Below are 19,488 nucleotides of genomic sequence, written 5' to 3'. Positions count from 1 at the left end.
GAACCATACCTACCTAGTTTCTGTCTCCAACCGTCCTTTTCACCCATATCACTCGTACAATTTGACCAAATAACTTTGAAATTGATATCCTGAGAAGTCACAAAAGTGATACTGATACATACACTATTTGAGACTTCTATATTCAACATATCCTTAACTTTGAGAATACCAAGTATTAACCCGGCCAAAGTTCCTAACCCATAACACAGGTTGAGAGACGTAACTAGATAGTTTGTTACTCTATATTACATACACAAGTCTGCTACGTTGTTGACATTTATACTAATATTGCAGAGACAGTTTCAGTTATTCAACACTCAACTCGGCTATCCCAACTAATGATAATGGATAGGACGTTTCGTAGATCGAAGTCGGTTGGTTGGCGTGACTGTTGCCTTAAGCGGGAATGCATTTTCTCTTGAAGAGTTAGGAACTCCAATACAGCGCTGCCTGTGACAAGATATGCGTCAGCATCGCTAAGTGGAATATCAATGAACTGTTCATCGAGATCAAAGCTTGTAGATTTGAGCCCAGATTTTCTCGAGACCCACTTTGCATCTTTGTCGATGAGATGAATACTTATCACACTCCCCTCTAACACCCAATCGAAAATTAACTTTGAAAGAAAGGCCAATTCGAAGGGTGCGCGAGGGTTGTTCCAGATAAAAAGGTCTTGAGGTCTGCTCGCAAGAGCAACGGTCCAGGACTGCTCGAACTCAAACGCAACGTTCTTGGGCGGTGTTTCTAGACACTCATCAACCAGACATGACCAATCTGGATCTACTAGCTTCTTGTTACTTCTGCATATACAAAACAAATCTTCGGAGGGAACAATTTGACGCCACTGTTCAGCACCGAGTTTAAAAGATAACACAAGGGCTGCTGTGTCCTCTTCTTCTGGCCGCACAAGGTTCATGTCACGACTGGCGATAACTCGTTGTGATTCTCGACATGCCATCCACATACCGGCGTGCCAAAGGTAGACTGACTTATTCTTGAGCTTTGAACCATTGCTGTCGTGATTCAATGGGTGAACACTGCCTTCGTGCACTGTCATATAATGAATCGCTCGATGGCCTTGGCGATATCTTCGGCACGGCTCAAGGCAAGCTTCATCCCAGATCATTATCCGAAGCTCAATTGGGAGTCGTACGAAAGGGTGGAATGTAGTGTAAGTCATGATGAAGAAATGAGTGCTTGTAGACGACCAATTACTGCTGGAGGAAAGCGATGCAAATAAAAAAGAGAAACAGAGACTTCCGGAGGCTCAAGGTGTATTTATAAACTATTTAAAACTTTACTGTTGCTATTTGAATTGCTATCGATCTTGCGGATCTCACATGGTAAATACAACTTAATAAATTACTTTTCTATTAAGTCAAGTTGGAAGCTGTGGTAGAGTGAGTACCTACGGGCAATACAAGTCCGAAAGCACCCATACGAGATCCAATATCATGTTGGAACGATCCTTTTATTAGCGGAGATCGTGAGAGCGATTATAGAGCCCCTATAAAATTATCGGCAAGTTGATGACTTCTTGTCTGTCGAATATGACATACCTACATAACTTCCCCTCCTCTGTACTTTTTATCAAGCCCCGCATCACTTACAACATCTCACAATGTCCTCACGACTCCGCAATCTCAAAGCCACTGCTTCAGACGCAGCATCACACTTGTTGGAAACATTCTCCAATAAGTCAACTATTCGTCGCCAACTCGTCGATGCAAACCAACTACAAAAACTAGCCCTCACCCTCAATCGGCCCAGATTGAATCGCCAAGACGTTTCTGAGCAACCACCTGTCGAGGGAACACCTGTACCGCCTGGATATCACCTTGTGTATTTTACTCCAAATGGTGCAGAGTCCGAACTCGGCCATGATGGGAGTGATACCACATTCAATGCCTCTGCGCCTTTTACCAGAAGGATGTGGGCTGGCGGCAAAATGACTTGGGCGACCGATGTGTCGCTTCGTGTGGGTGATCAAGTTGAAGAAAGGACGAAACTTTTGAGCGCAACCCCAAAGAAGAGTAGATCAGTGGGCGAGATGGTCCTTGTGGAAGTAGAGAAAGAGTTCTGGGGTCCAAAAGGTTTGGCCTTGACAGATCGTCGATCATGGGTATTCAGGCCTCAGATTAATCTCGATGCCGTGCAAGAGGCACCAAAACCTCTTGGGAATATTATCCGCGGCCCATCTTCAATTAGAGATATCGATACTCAGAGTGAGGGTAAGTATCCTGACATAGTGAGTACACCCCAGCTGACAGGTCTAGGTCATCATCCTGTTAGGGAACTGCGCTGGTCACCAGTTGGTCTCTTCAGATTCTCAGCCTTGACATTTAACGGACACATGATACACTACAACCAGGATTGGACTCGGAATGTAGAAGGTCATCCTGGCGAAGTCGTCCACGGACCTCTGAATCTAATCAACCTCCTTGACTACTGGCAGGACATCCACGGTAACGGCGAAAACCCTCGAGGAATCTCATACAGGGCCTTGTCGCCGCTTTATGCTGGCCAGACATACAGTATCGGAACTGAGGCCATTCGGGACACAGATAATGGAAAGACATGGGATATCGTTGCTGAAAGAGAGGGAACAACCTGTATGAAGAGCGAGATCACAGCGTAAAATAGACATCGGTTATGAGGTCCTTGACTGGACCAATACTGGGACGATAAGCTTTGTACAAACAACAGTGGAACAGGTGGGTAGGATAATGAAACGCCTGTAATGGTTCCAACTCTACACAAGCGCCAATGGATGTACCTAGTCTATGATGCCAAACAATGTACATTTCCTCCCATCCAACCCAATCAACACATCCCATTCACGCTAGAATACAAATGAATCCACAACTTTTTAAGCAAGGAGCATGCGAGAAGGATCCTCAATGTACTTCTTGACAGTGTTCAAGAAAGTAGAAGCCTCTCTGCCGTCAATAAGGCGGTGGTCGTAGGTCAAACTGATGTACATCATCTTTACAACAGTTAGTCTTCAATACAGAGGCAAATACCGGAGTAGGGAACTTACAGGTCGGATGACAGCTTCACCGTTGATGGCAACAACCTCCTGACGGATACCGTTCATGTTGAAGACAGCAGCCTGGGGGTAGTTGATGACGGGGGTTCCGAACATGGAACCGAAGATACCGGGGTTGCTGATGGAGAAGCTTCCTCCCTCCATATCCTCCATGGTAAGCTTGCCATCACGAGCCTGAAATTGTTAGCATTAGACTAGTAGTGAAACCACGGCGAAACTCACCTTCTTGGCAGCAGCAGCAACCGCGCGCTCGAGCTCAACAATGCTGAGAGATTCGGTGTTCCTCAACACAGGGGTAACAAGACCCTTGGGTGCTGAGACAGCAATGCTGACATCGACGTAATCGTGGTATGTAATGATCTCCTTCTCAGTATCGATCTGAGCGTTGATCTGGGGAACCTTTTGGGCAGCCATGGTGGTAGCCTTGGTGAAAGCACCCATGTAACCCAGGCGCACACCGTGCTCCTCGGCGACCTCCTCCTTGTACTTGGCTCGCCAGGCGATCAAGTTGGACATGTCGACTTCTTGGATGGTGGTAAGGGAGGCGCAGGTGTTCTGGGATTGCTTGAGGCGGCCGGCAATGGTTCGTCGCATACGGGACATTTTCTCCTGCGAAGTTTGGTCAGTCATGTATTATAGCCATATACTACCACCACTTACGACTCGCTCGCCTCGGTTGGGGGCACCTGTGCTCTGGACGGGAGCAGCAGGCTTGGACTCCTTGGTCGCAGGCTTAGACTCGGCAGGCTTGGAAGGTTTGGGGGCCTCTTGAGCAGGAGAAGACTTCTTCTCCTCGGCCTTGGCGGGCTCCTCGGAAGCCTTGGGTTCCTCCTTCTTGGGCTCCTCCTTGGCTGGCTTTTGCTCTCCTCCATCGCTCTTCTTAGCGGAACCAGCATCCTCGCCTGTCACGATACGCGCAAGATCCTGTCCAACAACAACGGTATCGCCCTCCTCGACGAAATATTCAGCAATAGCACCGGCCTCGTTCGCGTTGACAAGAACATCGATCTTGTCAGTCTCGATGCTGGCAATCTCCTCATCCTGCTCGACAGCCTCGCCAACCTTCTTGGCTAAGCTAGCCAATGTTCCTTCGGTGATGGACTCGGCCATGGGAGGTACGGAGACGATATATGAGCCATTGAGGAAGCCAGAGTTGCTGAACAGACGACGTTGAGGGTCGATGGCGCCGCGTTGGCAGAGGGTTGCGCTGTGGGAGAGGGCGACTCGAGAGACGGCAACCCGCGATAGGCCGGAGAGGCCTGTAACAGCCTTCATACGCAGTAATGAAGCCATTGTGAGGGTTTGTTGAGAGGAAGAATTGACTGCAAGGTGATTGGAGGTGAGGGAGGATGGGGACGGGAAAGATCGTGGGGAACGAAAACAAGTTCTTAATTAAGCGGGCCGAGATTCTGAGGGTATCGCACGGACGGACTTGTAGTACCTTGGGAGGTGTTATACGGGCAGACGACGAGAATAGTACCTATGTACAAGGGTTATTATAATTGAGAATCGAGCGGTCAACTGACGCTGAGGATGTTTCACAGCTGTACGAGCATTTATCTACCTATGCTGGTTAAAGCTCCTCATTCCATGACAATGCCTGTTGCGTCTACCTCCAATTTGGAGACAGTACGTCACTTGACCGATTCAGCCTCACCACCTCAGCTTTGAACATAATGTCTTGCATTGAAATACTATTTATTAAATATCTGGAATGGTCTGGTTCCTGGAAGTCAAGACGAAATATGGCAATGTAGCTGCCCCGCGGGAAAACTGTCACGGATCACGAAGTTCACTACGGTCTTCAATGTCCGGCGCAACAACTCGGGTCTTTCCGTTTGAGCCCCTGTAAGTTGCTTTACCTTTGTAGGGACAATGGGCATACAATCCAGCTTCAATTCCCAATGCTAGTGGTCCCATCGGCTTAACAATTGCAAACCGATAGGCCAAGACTAAACAGACTATAATCCATCCAATTTGCCATTTGAGGTGCGATGCTCCGTACTTTGCGGAGCAAGGTGAGGTTAGCTTGGTCAAGGTGAGCAACAAGTCGCGGCAACATTCGGCATAGCGAAATATGACACTTCAACTGCTGTCTGTGCCTCAGGCAGACTGATCCCGTCCATCATATATAGCTGTGTTATTCCCAGATGAGTGGCTCAGGATATCTCCGTGGAACTGTTGATGCACGCTGGAATGTAACAGTATTAAAGCTGGCGGGCCGATGCCGTGGTGCTGGTACGAAACCCTATTCAGCCATGACACAGAGGGTTAAATGCAACAGCATGCTATTCGAGTACATCTCACAACACAACTGACGGTCAGATTTAACAGAATTATCATGGATTTGATATTATCCAGTGGTATCTAAGGTAAAGCTTTCATCGCTGATATGGTATCCAAAAACGCCTCGGGTCGCCGCCCTCTTTATACCTTGTCGTCACCACGTTGTACAGAAACATCTGTTTCTTGGTCGACACGAATTCCTGTTTCACTTCCTTCATAGTCTTTCGCAGACGCATATTTTCTGAAGGGGCTTGATATCGTGGTCTGCGTGCCTTGTGGCCATTCCGCCATATCGTATATATCTGGTTGACCACCACTACTTGACGCCAATTCGCGCGTTGAGCTGGCTGCGTCGTTCTCACGGGATTTCGTCTTGGACATGCCTGTGAGTCGTATTCCGTTGCTAAACGGGGTGCTGAAAGGAGCGCTGAACTGAGTCGACTGGCCACCGCTATTGGAGGTGAGGAAAGATCCTGGCAGGACTTTGCGGGCTACTGGTCGAAGCATGGGAAGACAAGCTGGTAATCAGTCAGTATGTGGTCAACATCGACAAGCGCAAACAGGACATACCAGCAATTACGGCAAAGTTACACTCAGCGATAGACCAAGCGTAATGAAGTCCCATTTGCAAGGTCATCTCCTTGGAGTCTGACTCAAATTTGAACGATTCGATAAGAACGAAAATGGAAGCAAGACACGTCATGGCACCAAATGCAAAGAGCGCGATGACAGCGACCTTCTGACCTTTTGGTAGGTGAAGTTTTCCAACCTCGATAGCGGGAAGGATAAGAATAGCGCAGTCGATTAAGACATGCGTCAATACTGTCGAGAAGAAAAAGGTCGATTCTTTAATGTGGCATTTCGCAGCCCGTTCCTCCTGGGTTCCGTCCCACAATGCTGTCAGAGGCAAACATTGCAAACAAACCATCAAGAGTCGTAATAGGAACCATGCGACGGTGATGCATGAGAGTACTTGAATGGGTATTCGGATATCGGAGAATTGGAAGAGACGCCAGTAAAAAGCGAGGATTGCGAATTTTGAAAAGGCGATGGCAAAGGTGTAGGTAAAACTCGTCGTCCACATATGGATCCATGCCAGTCGGTTCTTCTCGTAAAAGGTAAAATCGTCTGTAAGTCCAACCTCCATGGGTTTTCCCAGTCCATCTTTGATCCATATCATACCGTTCGTCAACAAGGCCAGTGAACCCAACTTGAAGCAACGTTAGAATTTGTCATTCACTTTCGGGTAGAAGACATACCCAGCCAACAACGGAAAAGGCATCATCAATGCCATATCCAGCCTTTGTGATCCGCCGCGCAATTAGTCGAGCAACAAGAGCCAAGGTCGCAAGAGGAAGTGTTATGGCGGCCGAAGCAATGATATTGGGGGTATCATTCCTCATGATGCATCATCAGGGTTGTTGCTGGAACATGGAGTTTTTCTGCGACCCCACGATTGATGACATGCAGAAACCAGAGCAATGGTTCAGGTACACAGGCGAAATCAGAGATCCAAAACAGAAGAGAGAAATGGGGAAGTATTAAAGAGAATGGGGCGAAACTGGAGGAGTAATGACTCGACCTTATCTGGGGGGACCCATCTAGACAGGACATTGAACCATGGATTTTTTCCCTCTTCCCCAGACCCGGGAAACTTGTTGGAAAAACGGGCCATCGTCGAAACTAGAGCCAACGGTTAGGCTTAGAAATGGTTGGTGGCACTATCAACTCCCCTGGCGCCTCTAGTCCCCATGGGGACAGACGACGCCTCAAGGTTTTGTGATGATGCGGTAGCGGATCAGGTCCCTTGAAGACCCCACTGATACCGAATGTCCAGCTCTTGATTTGACCCAGGTCATGCGCTGAATAAGTCGATCATCCTCGATATTCTTGTTTAGGAGGATTAAATGGTGATCACAGTGGCAAAGCTCTTCGTTGCTTCGCTTTCTTCGTCCGTGAGTTTGCGGCAATTGTTGCTCTGTCGGATGCCCTTGTCAACAACGTCTCGTCTGACATTTAACTGCCAATTCTAGGTAATACTGCACCTACTATGTCACGCATTGATCAACGTGCGCCTTGTTTTCAGCTGCGACTTCCAGGGGCTTCTAAGAAGCATCAAACAACCTACCTATTTGGGCGTAGCCAGTATCCTGCTCTAATCAACCCAATGAAATGCTGAACCACAAGGAGCAGAAGGTGGTGTGAGCTAAACTGCAAGACTGCACTCGAAGATGATGGCGTCTAGCACCAGTCTGTCATGCATTTAAAGGACCATTCCTTTTTGTCAGGGAATGCTCGCCTTGAGAATATTAGGGGTCCTGGTCCTTGTTGCAGCTTATTATTGCTTATCTCAAATTACCGACGTGCATAAGAACAAAGCCAAGGAGAGCTATTCGGACCTTTAGATATTATTATGGATCCGGGGTGTTATCAAATTGCGAGTGTAAATCCCGATGGCACCGAGGTTAGTCACCCGATGACGAGAAAGATTTTCACAAACCTAAGCAATGCCGCCATAATTAAAAGACTACCTAGTAGAGGATGGGTTGCGAAGCCAGTGAACTTTAATCCAAGTGTCTCAGATAATCGTCCGAGAGAACGGACACAAAGCGTGGCTGACACGCGACCGATAGCGTCGCAACTCTCCCGTACTCAACGTCGTAAACTTCAAGGCTTGCCAAAACCCAGGGCCAGTATCAAACATCATGTCTTATCCCGGACAATTCTCTCCTGAGAACAGTTCCATGTCAGCGAGTTCCACTAAGCTTATCTCGAGTTCCACAATCGAGGACTTGTGGAGGATCTACATATCCCTCCTGCCCTCTCACCGGATATACATGGCCCCCTGGCAAACCCGCTTAGTTTCCGATAATGCGTCATTGGATGTTTCGGCTCAATATTTATTCATGAACTTGTTAATTCAGAGTTTGCCTTATTCAGAGCAGCCATATTTACCGAGGTACATTGGTAATATTGCTGTTGCGGCCCCAGCAATAGAGCACATTGCATCAGAACAACGATTCAGCGACGTGGGTGCATCTTCTGTGTCCCTGGAGCAATTATGCATTGAACTAAGCAAGCTTAAAGTAGACCCAGGAAAAAGCAAATACTAATTTACAAGCCCGAAAGTCTCGAACGTTTATCATCCAGCCTAAGACGCCTACGCTATGCACAACCACCAACTACTGCGATTCCAGGTCCCCAATCGACTGATCCTACTCCGCGTGACCACTGATTCCACCCTTGATTCCATCAAGAATTCCAGACCATTGACCGCCGTGTCGAATCTTTGATACCTCAGAAAATTGATCGCAGGCAATCTTTCGAATCACGAGCGTATCCTTAGCCTTCTTATGGTTCTTTCCATTACCATGAAGCAGATATTCTTCGAACCACGCTTCCTCAGACTTGTCGAAAGGCAAAAAGGCGAGTTCAGTGGCTCGGTCCGAAAAGTCCTCGGTTCGACCGTCCAAAACAGCAGCAATCAGATTCTGGAAAAGCAGCTCGCGGGTATGAGGAGGATACGTTCGAGAGTAAAACAATGCCTCTGAGATATTTGTGTGCGCCATCGCATTGAACAGAAGCTCGAGAGCAGCCGACGTCTTAAGTATAGGCTGTACGGCGTAAAAGTACGATAGCGCGATGCTGTAGTCATGGTCCTCGGCGGATCGAACAAGGACGGTGATGATATCGTCTGCAAAATCGGGAATGAGAGAAGGGTGGGAGATGTATTCCAGTGCTCTCTGTACGAATATTGTCAGCAATAGTATGGCTAACATAGTCGCGAATCTTACCGAAAAGTCCCGATGGTCGAGATACCACAAACCCTTCATGAAGATCTGGTACTTCTTAGGCATACCAGATGCATCCACGAAAGTGTCGGAAACACTGTCGCGACCTGACGTTTGGTCAAAGTCGAGTAGGATGTAGTAAAAAATGGAGAATCTGTGGTGTGTAGACATGTTGGCTTCACAGACTTGGTGATGAAGCTGTTTTAGAGCATTGTCGGTCTTGGGAGGATAGATTTTTGCTATTGCCAAAATGTCAATAAATCCTATTCCACATATATCACATGGTAAAGCTTCTTACCCTTTGTAATTCCGACAGCTCTGAGAACACGATCAATAAACAAAGCGCCATCAAAACTCTTGCGAGACGCCTCGGTTTCTCGCTGGGTATCGCGGTCATAGGGATTGGCGATCCCTTCGGGGAAAACGTCGTGAAGATTGAGGTAGTCAAACATCTTTTGTTCAGTGATGATCAAACAATAGACCAATGCTGCGATAAAACAATGTTTTGATTGATAGCTAGAGAGCTTCGAAAAGCTATCGCGAAATCGGCCAAGTCAAAAAGTGAGGCTCCGTCGCGACATCACGTGAAGCTCAGCTGCGGGGCGGCCAGCCGGTACGTACTTGTTGTTTACATGGCCGATTCCAGGTTGGGACATTTCTAAACAAACGCGGGGCGCAACCGTTGAATTTGTACAACTTCCTTTCACACAACAAAGGCCGACCCCGAAACACAACGGTCAAAGGGTTGTCCTTTTATATTAACCTTTTTTTCTATAAACCTTGTCGAAGTTTTGTCTTGTCTGTGACAAGAACAATCTTTCAAAATGTCTACCCCCTCTAGGCCCCGGCGCGCAAGACGCACCGCCATTGTTGATTCTGACGATGAAGACGATGTTTCCAACCGCTCTCGAGTCCAAGACGAGGAGGAGGACTTTGAGCCAGAGCCTCAGCCCTCCAGAAGAGCAACTAGAAGCGGGCGCAAGTCAACAACGCCTGCACCATCTCTCGCTTCTACCCCTAAACCCCGAGGTCGTCCCAGAAAAACAGCTACACCAGCCGCTACCCCAGGCGGCCCTGCTACAGATACCAGCGAGATTTTCGAGGGCGATTCAACAATTAAGCCCGAGCCTCTTTCGTCACCGGCGGCTATGCCCCCACCAAGGAAGCGCAAGAGTGTGGCTCGAAGCTCTATCGCATCTGCGTCTGATATTCCTCCTACACCGCAACCGAAACCCCCGAAAACTCCAGAGTCCTCACAAAAGCCATTGGCGGCTTTGGCCGACATCACCGATGCCAGTATGAATACTTCAAACGCCGACGATACGCAGCATATGATTAAGCCAATCAAGCCCATGGATACCATTATGGAAAAGCCTATGGACATTGTGCTGAAGTCACGGACAATGGTCATCCCTGCAGTTGAAGACACTACACCAAAGCCACGAATTGTCCTAACACATCTCGTCCTCAACAACTTCAAGAGCTACGCTGGTCGGCAGGAAGTCGGTCCTTTCCATGCATCGTTCTCCTCCGTTGTGGGACCCAACGGTTCAGGAAAGTCAAACGTCATTGACTCCCTACTCTTTGTCTTTGGTTTCAGAGCCAGCAAGATGCGACAGGGCAAGATTTCTGCTCTGATTCACAACTCAGCTCAGCACCCAAACTTAGACCATTGCGAGGTCGCTGTCTACTTCCAGGAGGTTATGGACCAGGTGAGAACAATGATTTCAAGATGCAATCGCAAACTAACTTGTTCAGCCTGGCGGTGGCCACGAGGTTATCCCCAAATCCGATCTTGTCATCTCACGAAGGGCTTTCAAAAACAACTCGAGCAAATACTACATCAACGGAAAGGAATCCAACTTCACGACAGTCACAACTCTCCTTCGCGATCGGGGTGTCGATCTGGACCACAAGCGTTTCCTGATTCTTCAGGGTGAGGTTGAGTCCATTGCTCAAATGAAGGCCAAGGCCGGCAACGAACACGAAGATGGTCTGCTCGAATACCTCGAAGACATCATTGGAACATCCAAGTACAAGACTCCCATCGAAGAGTCCGCCACCGAGGTCGAAACCCTTAACGACGTATGCATGGAAAAGAGTGGCCGTGTCCAACACGTTGAAAAAGAGAAGAACAGCCTCGAAGACAAGAAGGACAAGGCGATCGCTTTCATCCGGGACGAAAATGAGTTGGCGATGAAGCAGTCCGCTCTCTACCAACTTTTTATCCACAAGTGCAACGAGAACCTTACCGTCACGGGAGAAGCAATTACACAGATGCAAGCACAGCTGGATGATGAACTTGAGAAACACCACGGCAACGAACAAATCATCAAGACCCTGAAACAGGAGTACGACGTGGGTTCCAAGGAATTTGAGATCAAGTCAAAGTCGACACAGGCTTTGGTCAAGGAGATGGCAAAGTTCGAGCAGGAGCGTGTCAAGTTTGACGAGAAACGAAAGTTCCTCGACGACAAGCGCAAAAAGCTTGAGAAGACAATCGCCAACGCCGAGAAAACATCAGTCGAAGCAGACGAAACCATCGAGCAGTGTGGAGAAGAGATCGAAACGCGAACTCAAGAAATCGCCGAGCTCGAGGGACAGGTTCAAGCTGCTGAAGCCGAGCTTACCCAGATTAGAGAGAGCCTTAAGGGCAAAACGCAAGAGTTTTCCGATCAGATCGCCGCACTGCAAAAGTCTCTTGAACCTTGGAACGAGAAGATCAACCAGAAGCAATCGGCTGTGGCAGTCGCCGAGAGTGAACTCAACATTCTCCAGGAAAAGGCCAATGCTGGCGCCGTGGCCCTTGAGGAGCTCCAGTCGAAGATCGCCTCCAACGAGGAAAACAAATCTGCCAAACGGGCCGAGCTCAAGGCTTGCCATGCTGAGAAGGCAGAGCTTCTCAAAGAGGCGGACAACATGAAGTCCGAGCTGTCAGTTCTTGCTGAGCAGGAGCCCAAGATTCGCTCCAAGATCTCAAACGCACGTCAGAAGGCTGATGAAGCGCGCTCAAACTTGTCTAATACACAAGTCAGAGGTAACGTGCTTTCTGCTCTGATGCGCATGAAGGAGTCGGGTCGAATCGATGGTTTCCATGGCCGACTGGGCAATCTTGGTACAATTGATCCCAAGTACGACGTCGCTATTTCGACAGCTTGTGGTTCTCTCGACAATTTTGTGACCGAGACTGTCGAGGCTGGTCAGCAGTGTATCGAGTATCTCCGACAGAACAATGTTGGACGAGGTAACTTTATCTGCTTGGACAAGCTCAGAAGACGGGATCTTTCGCCAATCCAGACTCCCGAGGACGCTCCTCGACTATTCGATCTCGTCACCGCCAAGGAGGACAAGTTCCGACCTGCCTTTTACCACGCCATGCAGGATACCCTTGTCGCTGCGGACCTTGCTCAGGCAAACAGGATTGCGTATGGTGCCAAGCGATGGCGAGTTGTCACTCTCGCTGGTGAGCTGATCGACAAGTCCGGTACCATGTCTGGTGGTGGTACAACTGTCAAGCGAGGTCTTATGTCTTCCAAGCTCGTTTCAGATGTCACTAAGGAGCAGGTTGCTAAGTACGAGAACGACCGAGATGGCTGGGAGACAAAATTCCAAGAATTCCAGGAGTACCAGCGAGAGTGTGAAACTCGCCTCAAGGAGCTGAACGAGAAAATCCCCCAGCTCGAAACCAAGATGCAGAAGATTGGCCTCGAGATTGAGAGCGCTGAGAGGAACATCACCGATATGCAGCGACGCATCAAGGAGGTCAGCAAGGAGCACCAGCCCTCTGCGACAGACAACAGCCGCATTGCTGCTCTACAGAAGGAGATCGCGAAGCTCAACAGAGATATCGAGAAGCTCCATGGAGAGACATCTAGCGTTGAGGAAGAGATCAAGGCTCTGCAAGACAAAATCATGGAAGTTGGTGGTGAGAAGCTTCGCGCACAGAGGACAAAGGTCGATGCCATCAAGGAAGAGATTTCCTCCAACAACGAGGAGATCTCCAACGCTGAGGTCCGTAAGGTCAAGGCGGAGAAACAGAAAGTTAAGCTAGAAAAGGACCATGCCAAGTCCTCCAAGGAGCTTGCGGCCGCTACTCGTGACCTTGAGAAGCTCGAAGATGACATCAGCAACCAAGGCGAAAGGGCCGAAGAGCTTCAAGCACAAGTTGCGGTGGCTGAAGAAGGATTGGCCGCCAAGAAACAGGAGCTGAAGGCACTCAAGGCCGAACTCGACGAGAAGACAGACGAACTGAACGAGACAAGAGCTATGGAGATCGAGATGCGCAACAAGCTTGAGGAGAACCAGAAGGCTCTCGCCGAAAACCAACAACGACTCCGCCACTGGAATGACAAGCTGTCAAAACTTGTTCTGCAAAACATTGAAGACCTTGTTGGCGGCTCTGCCAACAGCCAGTCTAAGCCTCGATCGAAGCCTAAACCTCAACAGACTGACGATGACGATGGAGACATTGACATGGATGATGCTCCTCAAGATGATGTGGACATGACAGACGCCCCTGAAGAGGAGGAGCAGGAAGATGAAGACGAAGAGGAAGAGGGAGAAGGAGATGAGGAAAACGAAGACGAAGATGAAGACGAGCAAGTCAATGGGCAGCCTAACGAGCTTCCGAGATACACGCCTGATGAGCTTGCTGATATGAATGAGAGAACACTCAAAGGCGAGATCGCGGCCCTGGAAGAAAAGACCCAAAACGTCAATGTTGATCTTGGCGTCCTTGCTGAGTACCGAAGGAGAGTGGAAGAGCACGCTGCTCGAGCCTCCGATCTTCAGACTGCAATTGAACAGCGGGATTCTGCCAAGAAGCGATGCGACGACATGCGCCGCCTGCGGTTGGAAGGTTTCATGGAAGGTTTCAGCGCTATCTCCCTCCGACTCAAGGAGATGTATCAGATGATCACAATGGGAGGAAACGCAGAGCTGGAGCTTGTCGACAGTTTGGACCCCTTCAGCGAAGGTATCCTGTTCAGTGTCATGCCGCCAAAGAAGAGTTGGAAGAACATCAGCAACCTTTCGGGTGGTGAAAAGACACTTAGCAGTCTGGCTCTTGTTTTCGCCCTGCACCACTACAAGCCAACTCCCCTGTATGTCATGGACGAGATCGATGCCGCGTTGGATTTCAGAAACGTAAGTACCACCTTGACCCTGAGACACTCGGTTGCGAGTCGGCCACCAGTGTTCACACTCGCGTGGGCATTCCACATCGAAGCCCTCATCCTTCGTATTATGACTCTTGCTAACACGCCACCCAGGTCTCGATCGTTGCAAACTATATCAAGGAGCGTACCAAGAACGCCCAGTTCATCGTCATCTCGCTGCGCAACAACATGTTTGAGCTCGCGGCGCGGCTGGTGGGAGTGTACAAGGTCAATCATATGACCAAGAGTGTCACGATCGAGAACAAGGACTTTATCGTGAGACCGCAAGTGCAGCAGCAATCATCGCAACGAAGCCAAGGAGGCAACACCGCCACGATATTGCCCTTTCGGTAAAAGGGAGGACAGGTAGATAAAATGTACTTGGATCTTGTATATGACGATGATGATGAATATGGGTTTGGGCACGGTCGGAGATACCTTAATGATATGGATGGAGACTAGATTTATGATTATATCCAAATGTTTGATGCTTTTGCATATATTCCCACTCTCAGCACTGCTTGGAAGACTAGACACTATACCAGAACTCCATGAGTGCTATCGAGACGCTGATGTCAAAAGATTTACTTGCTCAGCCATGCCAGGTCTATTCAACAAGCCGTTATGACAACTCACCACGACTCAACCTGAAGTTGTCCTCCCCAGGGCCGCCACTCGTATCACACTCGCGTCCCACGATCCAGGAACCCAACTCCCTTCCGTACTACCTCACCAAACACATTCTGGACCAGGATTTGGGACATCTAGGATCTGCCAAACCACTCACCTTCGACTAGACTCGCGAATTTGGGTGTTTCTTTGACACGATGCAGATACCCGCTCGATTTGGCAGACGTATATGACGTGGCACATATCCAGATGCAGAAGTGCCGAGGGTTTGGGGGTCTTCTCGGCTCAGTATGTGTGTCTTGGATGTCACTGTCATGTCTCGGCAGATTCTGAAATGTTTTGAGAGTTGTTCTTGTCTTGGGCAGACTTCAGCAGCATGATTGATGATGATGCTCAGGGAGGGGCAAGATCCTCAGCTCGATTGGCCTTGTTATACAGTTATCTGACGCTTGCGATAATGGCCTTGATGGATACAGCAGTATCTGTACGTCCTATAAGTAACGTCCAAACAATCAGTCAAGCAGTACTTTCACTCATCATCATCCCAGATACACTCGTTTGTTCAGCATCATGTGGATGCTACTCCTCTTCGTCGCTCACTTAGCGTTTGCCTTTCCGGCCAACTGGAACGAGACGGTTTCTTGTCCTCGCGATGCACTCTACTCTTCTCTCGTTGAAGATGGTGGTGGGTTCTGCTCAAGTGTCTTGGAGGGAAACCACTGCGGTGCAGGTTATAGTACTCCTGCTGAGTATGTACGGTATAATCAGACACGGATAGCTTCCTACGTAAGTGAGCTTCTCTTTAGGGTGTTGGCGGAATGCTTATTCGATGCAGTGCGCGTGTATTGTTACAAATTCAGAGGCTGTGACGGAGTCGAGCAAGTCATCTGGAGCGCCAACACAGGACAATTCGTTCACGGTTGAGTATTCGGATACGTGGACTACTGAAGAGGAGACATCAGCATCTGTGGGACAGCCTGCTTCAGGGACCTATCCTGATATAACAACGACTGATGTGTCTGAGACGACATCCAAATCACGGAATCAGACTCGATCTGCTTTGACATCCTCCGTGGAGACGACAGAAGATGTTCCGAGACCAGGTCCTTTTACCAACATAAGCAGTCCAGTCACGGAGACACTTAAGACTTCCTCGGAGTCTTCCAACCCAGGGAACATCACCACGAGTTTACCAACGGATACGCGCGGTTCCATTTCAGAATCATCGTCAGAATTTCAGAACCAAACGTCGGGTATACAACCTACTTCTCTCTTCACCCAATCTGGCAATCAAACCCAGTCTCGACAGTCCAGCACGGATGTAACGCCTCAATCTTCACACACAAGTACCCGTGAACCTGGAATGACGCTATCCGGAACCACAAGCGGTTCACTACCGTGGCCTGTTCCTGGAAACACAACGTCGAGTCCTTCGGGGAGTGGCACACGTCCGACCGGGCCAATATCCACAGGGTGGAATTCGAGTTTGACTCCGAGCAACAGTCTGCCTGGGACAGGACTGCCTTTTCCCAGTGGACCGTTGTCGACAACTCAACTAACCACGGGGACTGGTATCTCGTCAAGCTTCAGTGCCAACCCAGGTTGGAATGTCACTGTTTCTCCATCGGCTGGTAATGTTTCCGCGCCGACTGTCAGCATACCCAGTGTGACACTTACGTCCCTTCCGACAACCTCAGCGCCCACAAGCTCTGGTATCTTGTCGAGCGACACTGCAGCCTCTGGCTGGAATGGCACTACATCGAGAGGCAACGGTACGATACCGACCCTCAGTCTACCCAGCGAAACACTCGCTCCTTTTCCAAGTGTAACGCTTCCAACTACACCACTTACCAGTGACTCTGGGTCATCGACTAGTCGCAGTGTAGCTTCGAGTTGGAATAGTACGACATCTGCTTCCAGAAGCAATCATTCAACACCAGCTATCAGCATACCGAGTGGTACGTTCGTGCCTCTCCCAACATTGTCATCGCCGAGTCATTCATCATCGGAGGATGTAACTCCAGGTACATCTCCAGGCAGTAGCTCATCGCCCAACTGGAACAGCACTTCTTTACCTCCTAGTGGCAATGTTTCTGTCCCGACTATTAGCATATCCCAATCTGAAACACTCCTCCCGTTTCCCACCACGACTCTGTCTTTAACAAGTCAGTCATCCATGGCAAGCACTGGGCGGAGCGATAGTGTGACACCGAGTTGGAACATGACCGCCTCTCCGCCGGGTGGGAACGTCTCGGTACCAACAATCAGCATCCCCCAGACTGGAACTTTGGTGCCGATTCCAACACTATCGCTTCCGAGTGGTTCTCTTTCCATCACCTCCGAGGTAACAAGCTCGGCGTCAAATATCACTGTACTTCCCAGTCAAAATGGTACTAGTCCTCCAACAGGTAATGCTTCTGTGCCTACAATCAGTTCGACAGCAGCATCTGTGTCTCTTCCGACAGACTCCGAGATACCTCCCGGTACTACTCGAAGCAGCAGTATCGGGTTTAACTTCACATCGTCCGTTTCAGGTGCCGTCTCTCTGCCGACCATCAGTATCCCGACCTCAGAGATCCCAGCACCCATTCCAAGTCTGCCTTTCCCGACGGACTCACTCCAAGCTTCAACCAGTACCGAAAGTGGGAGTGTTGTTGACAGTAGTGACACAACAGTCACTGCGCCAGGGAGTACCGGAACCGTTACATCTTTCTCGAGTCCTGTGGCCACGACTTCAACGCCCGGTGGTAGCTCCGATGGCTCTGAATCCGGTCGTAACGCGACGACCACTGGCGTTCCTGAGTTTCCCGCAGCCAACTTCACGCATGTCACGCGAACCGCTTCCCTCTCCCAAGAAACATGCTATACTCTGCCAGACGATCCAGAAGGCGATGCAACCCGCCGAGCGTTGCTGTTCAACTCCAGACTTCGGGAAGACAACGTCTCGATTCCCATGCCATATATAGAGTCTGTGGAGTTTGAGAGCAACGGCGTGAATCCTTTGTATCTAACAGTTCGTGACGAGCAAGGCGGGACGTACTTTGTCGACATATCTCACCGCGGGCGGCTTTCAGTCGTGGATCCTGCTGGGTACCTTGTGACACTTGACGCCCAGGGGATTCACTTCTCGGGAAGTAATTGCACGTACGACATATCCATCACAATTGACGACATGTACACGCAGATAGCCGAGCTCGCTGGTGTACAATGCGCTGCTCTCAGACGGCAGAAGCGCGCTGACGATCTGGACTTCAGCCAGATTCTGTACCTGCGTGACCAGTGCGGCAATTTCGTTGATAAGTCACTAAGACAGTATCCTCAGCTTCTGGTGGGCGACACAGCCTGTGCAGACGTCGCCGTTGACGAAGACACGGGACGTTGGGATTTCGACTGTACGTTTCCCGGTTCTCAATCTGGCCCTATGAGATGTCAGTGGGCTGTCAAGAATAGTATCATCGACTTCATCAGCATCGATCCGTTTGCAGGCTCATGTCCTGACATGTCTACGGTCGTTACCACCTTGGAAGACTCGGGACAAGACATTGTCGATCCATCCCAGCTTCGAAATGATCTTACCAACCAAGGTTTGCGAACTGAGAGAGCGAGGCAAGAGGCAGATGAGGCTGTCAGTGCCTACACTCTTCTCTGGCAAGCTCTCGGGGCCATGTTCTCCACAAGCGCAGGTTCTTCCAAGGGTGCTTTGGAGAAGTACATTGACGTGTACAATTCCCAACGCAGTTTTGAGAATGACATCTGCCAGGCTCTTCATGAAGGCGAGATCCCTCTCAACTTGACTCTTATCGCTGGCGCAACCAAGATCCCGGCCATCACAACTCTCAACTGGGCACCTGAATCACCACGAACCTACAACATCACCGTCCAAGATTCTACACGAATCGCATGCTGTCCTGATGCCAGAGTTGCAGAAGGCGACGGTGCTACGTGCGCGTATCCCCGAGAAGCCATCATACCAGGGACGGGATGCGTCTGTGGTACGACTGCTGGAGGCGAAGGTATCGCATTCGAGTGGACTGAGTGCGGAAACTTTGCAGGCAGTTGCGAAGCCGATGGGGATTGCGGTGATGGATATCTTTGCTTGACAGGAAGTTGCTGTGGTGGAGGAGTTTGTGTTGATGCATATGCTTGTTCGGAGAATGGGACAGCTTTGGTACAATTCAATGGTGGGTTTTAGGGTAGCTACACTGTAGATTATGCCGAACACGATGCAGAACCAGGAAGCGATGGGTATTGGAATAACTAATTGATTGAAATGTAGAAAATATTGTTCAATTTATTTTATTTATTGTCTATTTGCAATGTCATGTATCTGTGAACTCAGTGAGGTTGGTTTTATTCAAGTATTGCAAACGATTATCCACGCACATAAAGCATCACGCACAACAACTCGACCGTTTCCTGAGTTCGCAATGGCCGTACGTCGTCATAATCAATCGCGCAATTGAACCCAAGCATAAATTTGTTCTTAATAGCGTTACTTAACTCAAGATCCAAGCTACTTTCTAAGCGCATTAATGCTCCGATGATTCATAAAAATTGGACATAGCTGGATGCAAAA

The 19,488-nt window shown here is 49.2% G+C and overlaps 6 protein-coding genes across 6 annotated transcripts; 2 read left to right on the top strand and 4 right to left on the bottom strand.

The window, feature by feature from the left end:
- Positions 1 to 310: 310 nt before the first annotated feature.
- On the bottom strand, positions 311 to 1,180 carry FPOAC1_009693 (uncharacterized protein; the record flags this gene model as incomplete). The annotated part of the gene is made up of 1 exon (XM_044854114.1): positions 311 to 1,180. The coding sequence occupies one exon, from the start codon at positions 1,178 to 1,180 to the stop codon at positions 311 to 313; it is 870 nt and encodes a 289-aa protein (XP_044706784.1).
- A 441-nt stretch (positions 1,181 to 1,621) lies between these two features.
- FPOAC1_009692 (uncharacterized protein) lies at positions 1,622 to 2,638 on the top strand (the record flags this gene model as incomplete). The annotated part of the gene is made up of 2 exons (XM_044854113.1): positions 1,622 to 2,231; positions 2,277 to 2,638. The coding sequence occupies 2 exons, from the start codon at positions 1,622 to 1,624 to the stop codon at positions 2,636 to 2,638; spliced, it is 972 nt and encodes a 323-aa protein (XP_044706783.1).
- A 231-nt stretch (positions 2,639 to 2,869) lies between these two features.
- On the bottom strand, positions 2,870 to 4,342 carry FPOAC1_009691 (uncharacterized protein; the record flags this gene model as incomplete). The annotated part of the gene is made up of 4 exons (XM_044854112.1): positions 2,870 to 2,986; positions 3,041 to 3,223; positions 3,272 to 3,658; positions 3,710 to 4,342. 4 exons carry the CDS (start codon positions 4,340 to 4,342, stop codon positions 2,870 to 2,872), a joined length of 1,320 nt encoding a protein of 439 aa, XP_044706782.1.
- Positions 4,343 to 5,476: 1,134 nt separating this feature from the next.
- FPOAC1_009690 (uncharacterized protein) lies at positions 5,477 to 6,738 on the bottom strand (the record flags this gene model as incomplete). The annotated part of the gene is made up of 3 exons (XM_044854111.1): positions 5,477 to 5,853; positions 5,906 to 6,545; positions 6,595 to 6,738. 3 exons carry the CDS (start codon positions 6,736 to 6,738, stop codon positions 5,477 to 5,479), a joined length of 1,161 nt encoding a protein of 386 aa, XP_044706781.1.
- A 1,812-nt stretch (positions 6,739 to 8,550) lies between these two features.
- On the bottom strand, positions 8,551 to 9,578 carry FPOAC1_009689 (uncharacterized protein; the record flags this gene model as incomplete). Its single annotated transcript, XM_044854110.1, has 3 exons — positions 8,551 to 9,078; positions 9,130 to 9,365; positions 9,425 to 9,578. 3 exons carry the CDS (start codon positions 9,576 to 9,578, stop codon positions 8,551 to 8,553), a joined length of 918 nt encoding a protein of 305 aa, XP_044706780.1.
- Positions 9,579 to 9,950: 372 nt separating this feature from the next.
- FPOAC1_009688 (uncharacterized protein) lies at positions 9,951 to 19,104 on the top strand (the record flags this gene model as incomplete). Its single annotated transcript, XM_044854109.1, has 7 exons — positions 9,951 to 10,838; positions 10,885 to 14,271; positions 14,397 to 14,632; positions 15,461 to 15,698; positions 15,748 to 16,737; positions 17,115 to 17,256; positions 17,321 to 19,104. The coding sequence occupies 7 exons, from the start codon at positions 9,951 to 9,953 to the stop codon at positions 19,102 to 19,104; spliced, it is 7,665 nt and encodes a 2,554-aa protein (XP_044706779.1).
- Positions 19,105 to 19,488: the final 384 nt, after the last annotated feature.

This window comes from Fusarium poae, chromosome 3 (genome assembly GCF_019609905.1).
Source record: "Fusarium poae strain DAOMC 252244 chromosome 3, whole genome shotgun sequence".
NCBI lineage: Eukaryota > Fungi > Ascomycota > Sordariomycetes > Hypocreales > Nectriaceae > Fusarium > Fusarium poae.
The sequence above is the reverse complement of the archived record's forward strand: the minus strand, read 5'-3'. Positions and strand labels throughout refer to the sequence as shown.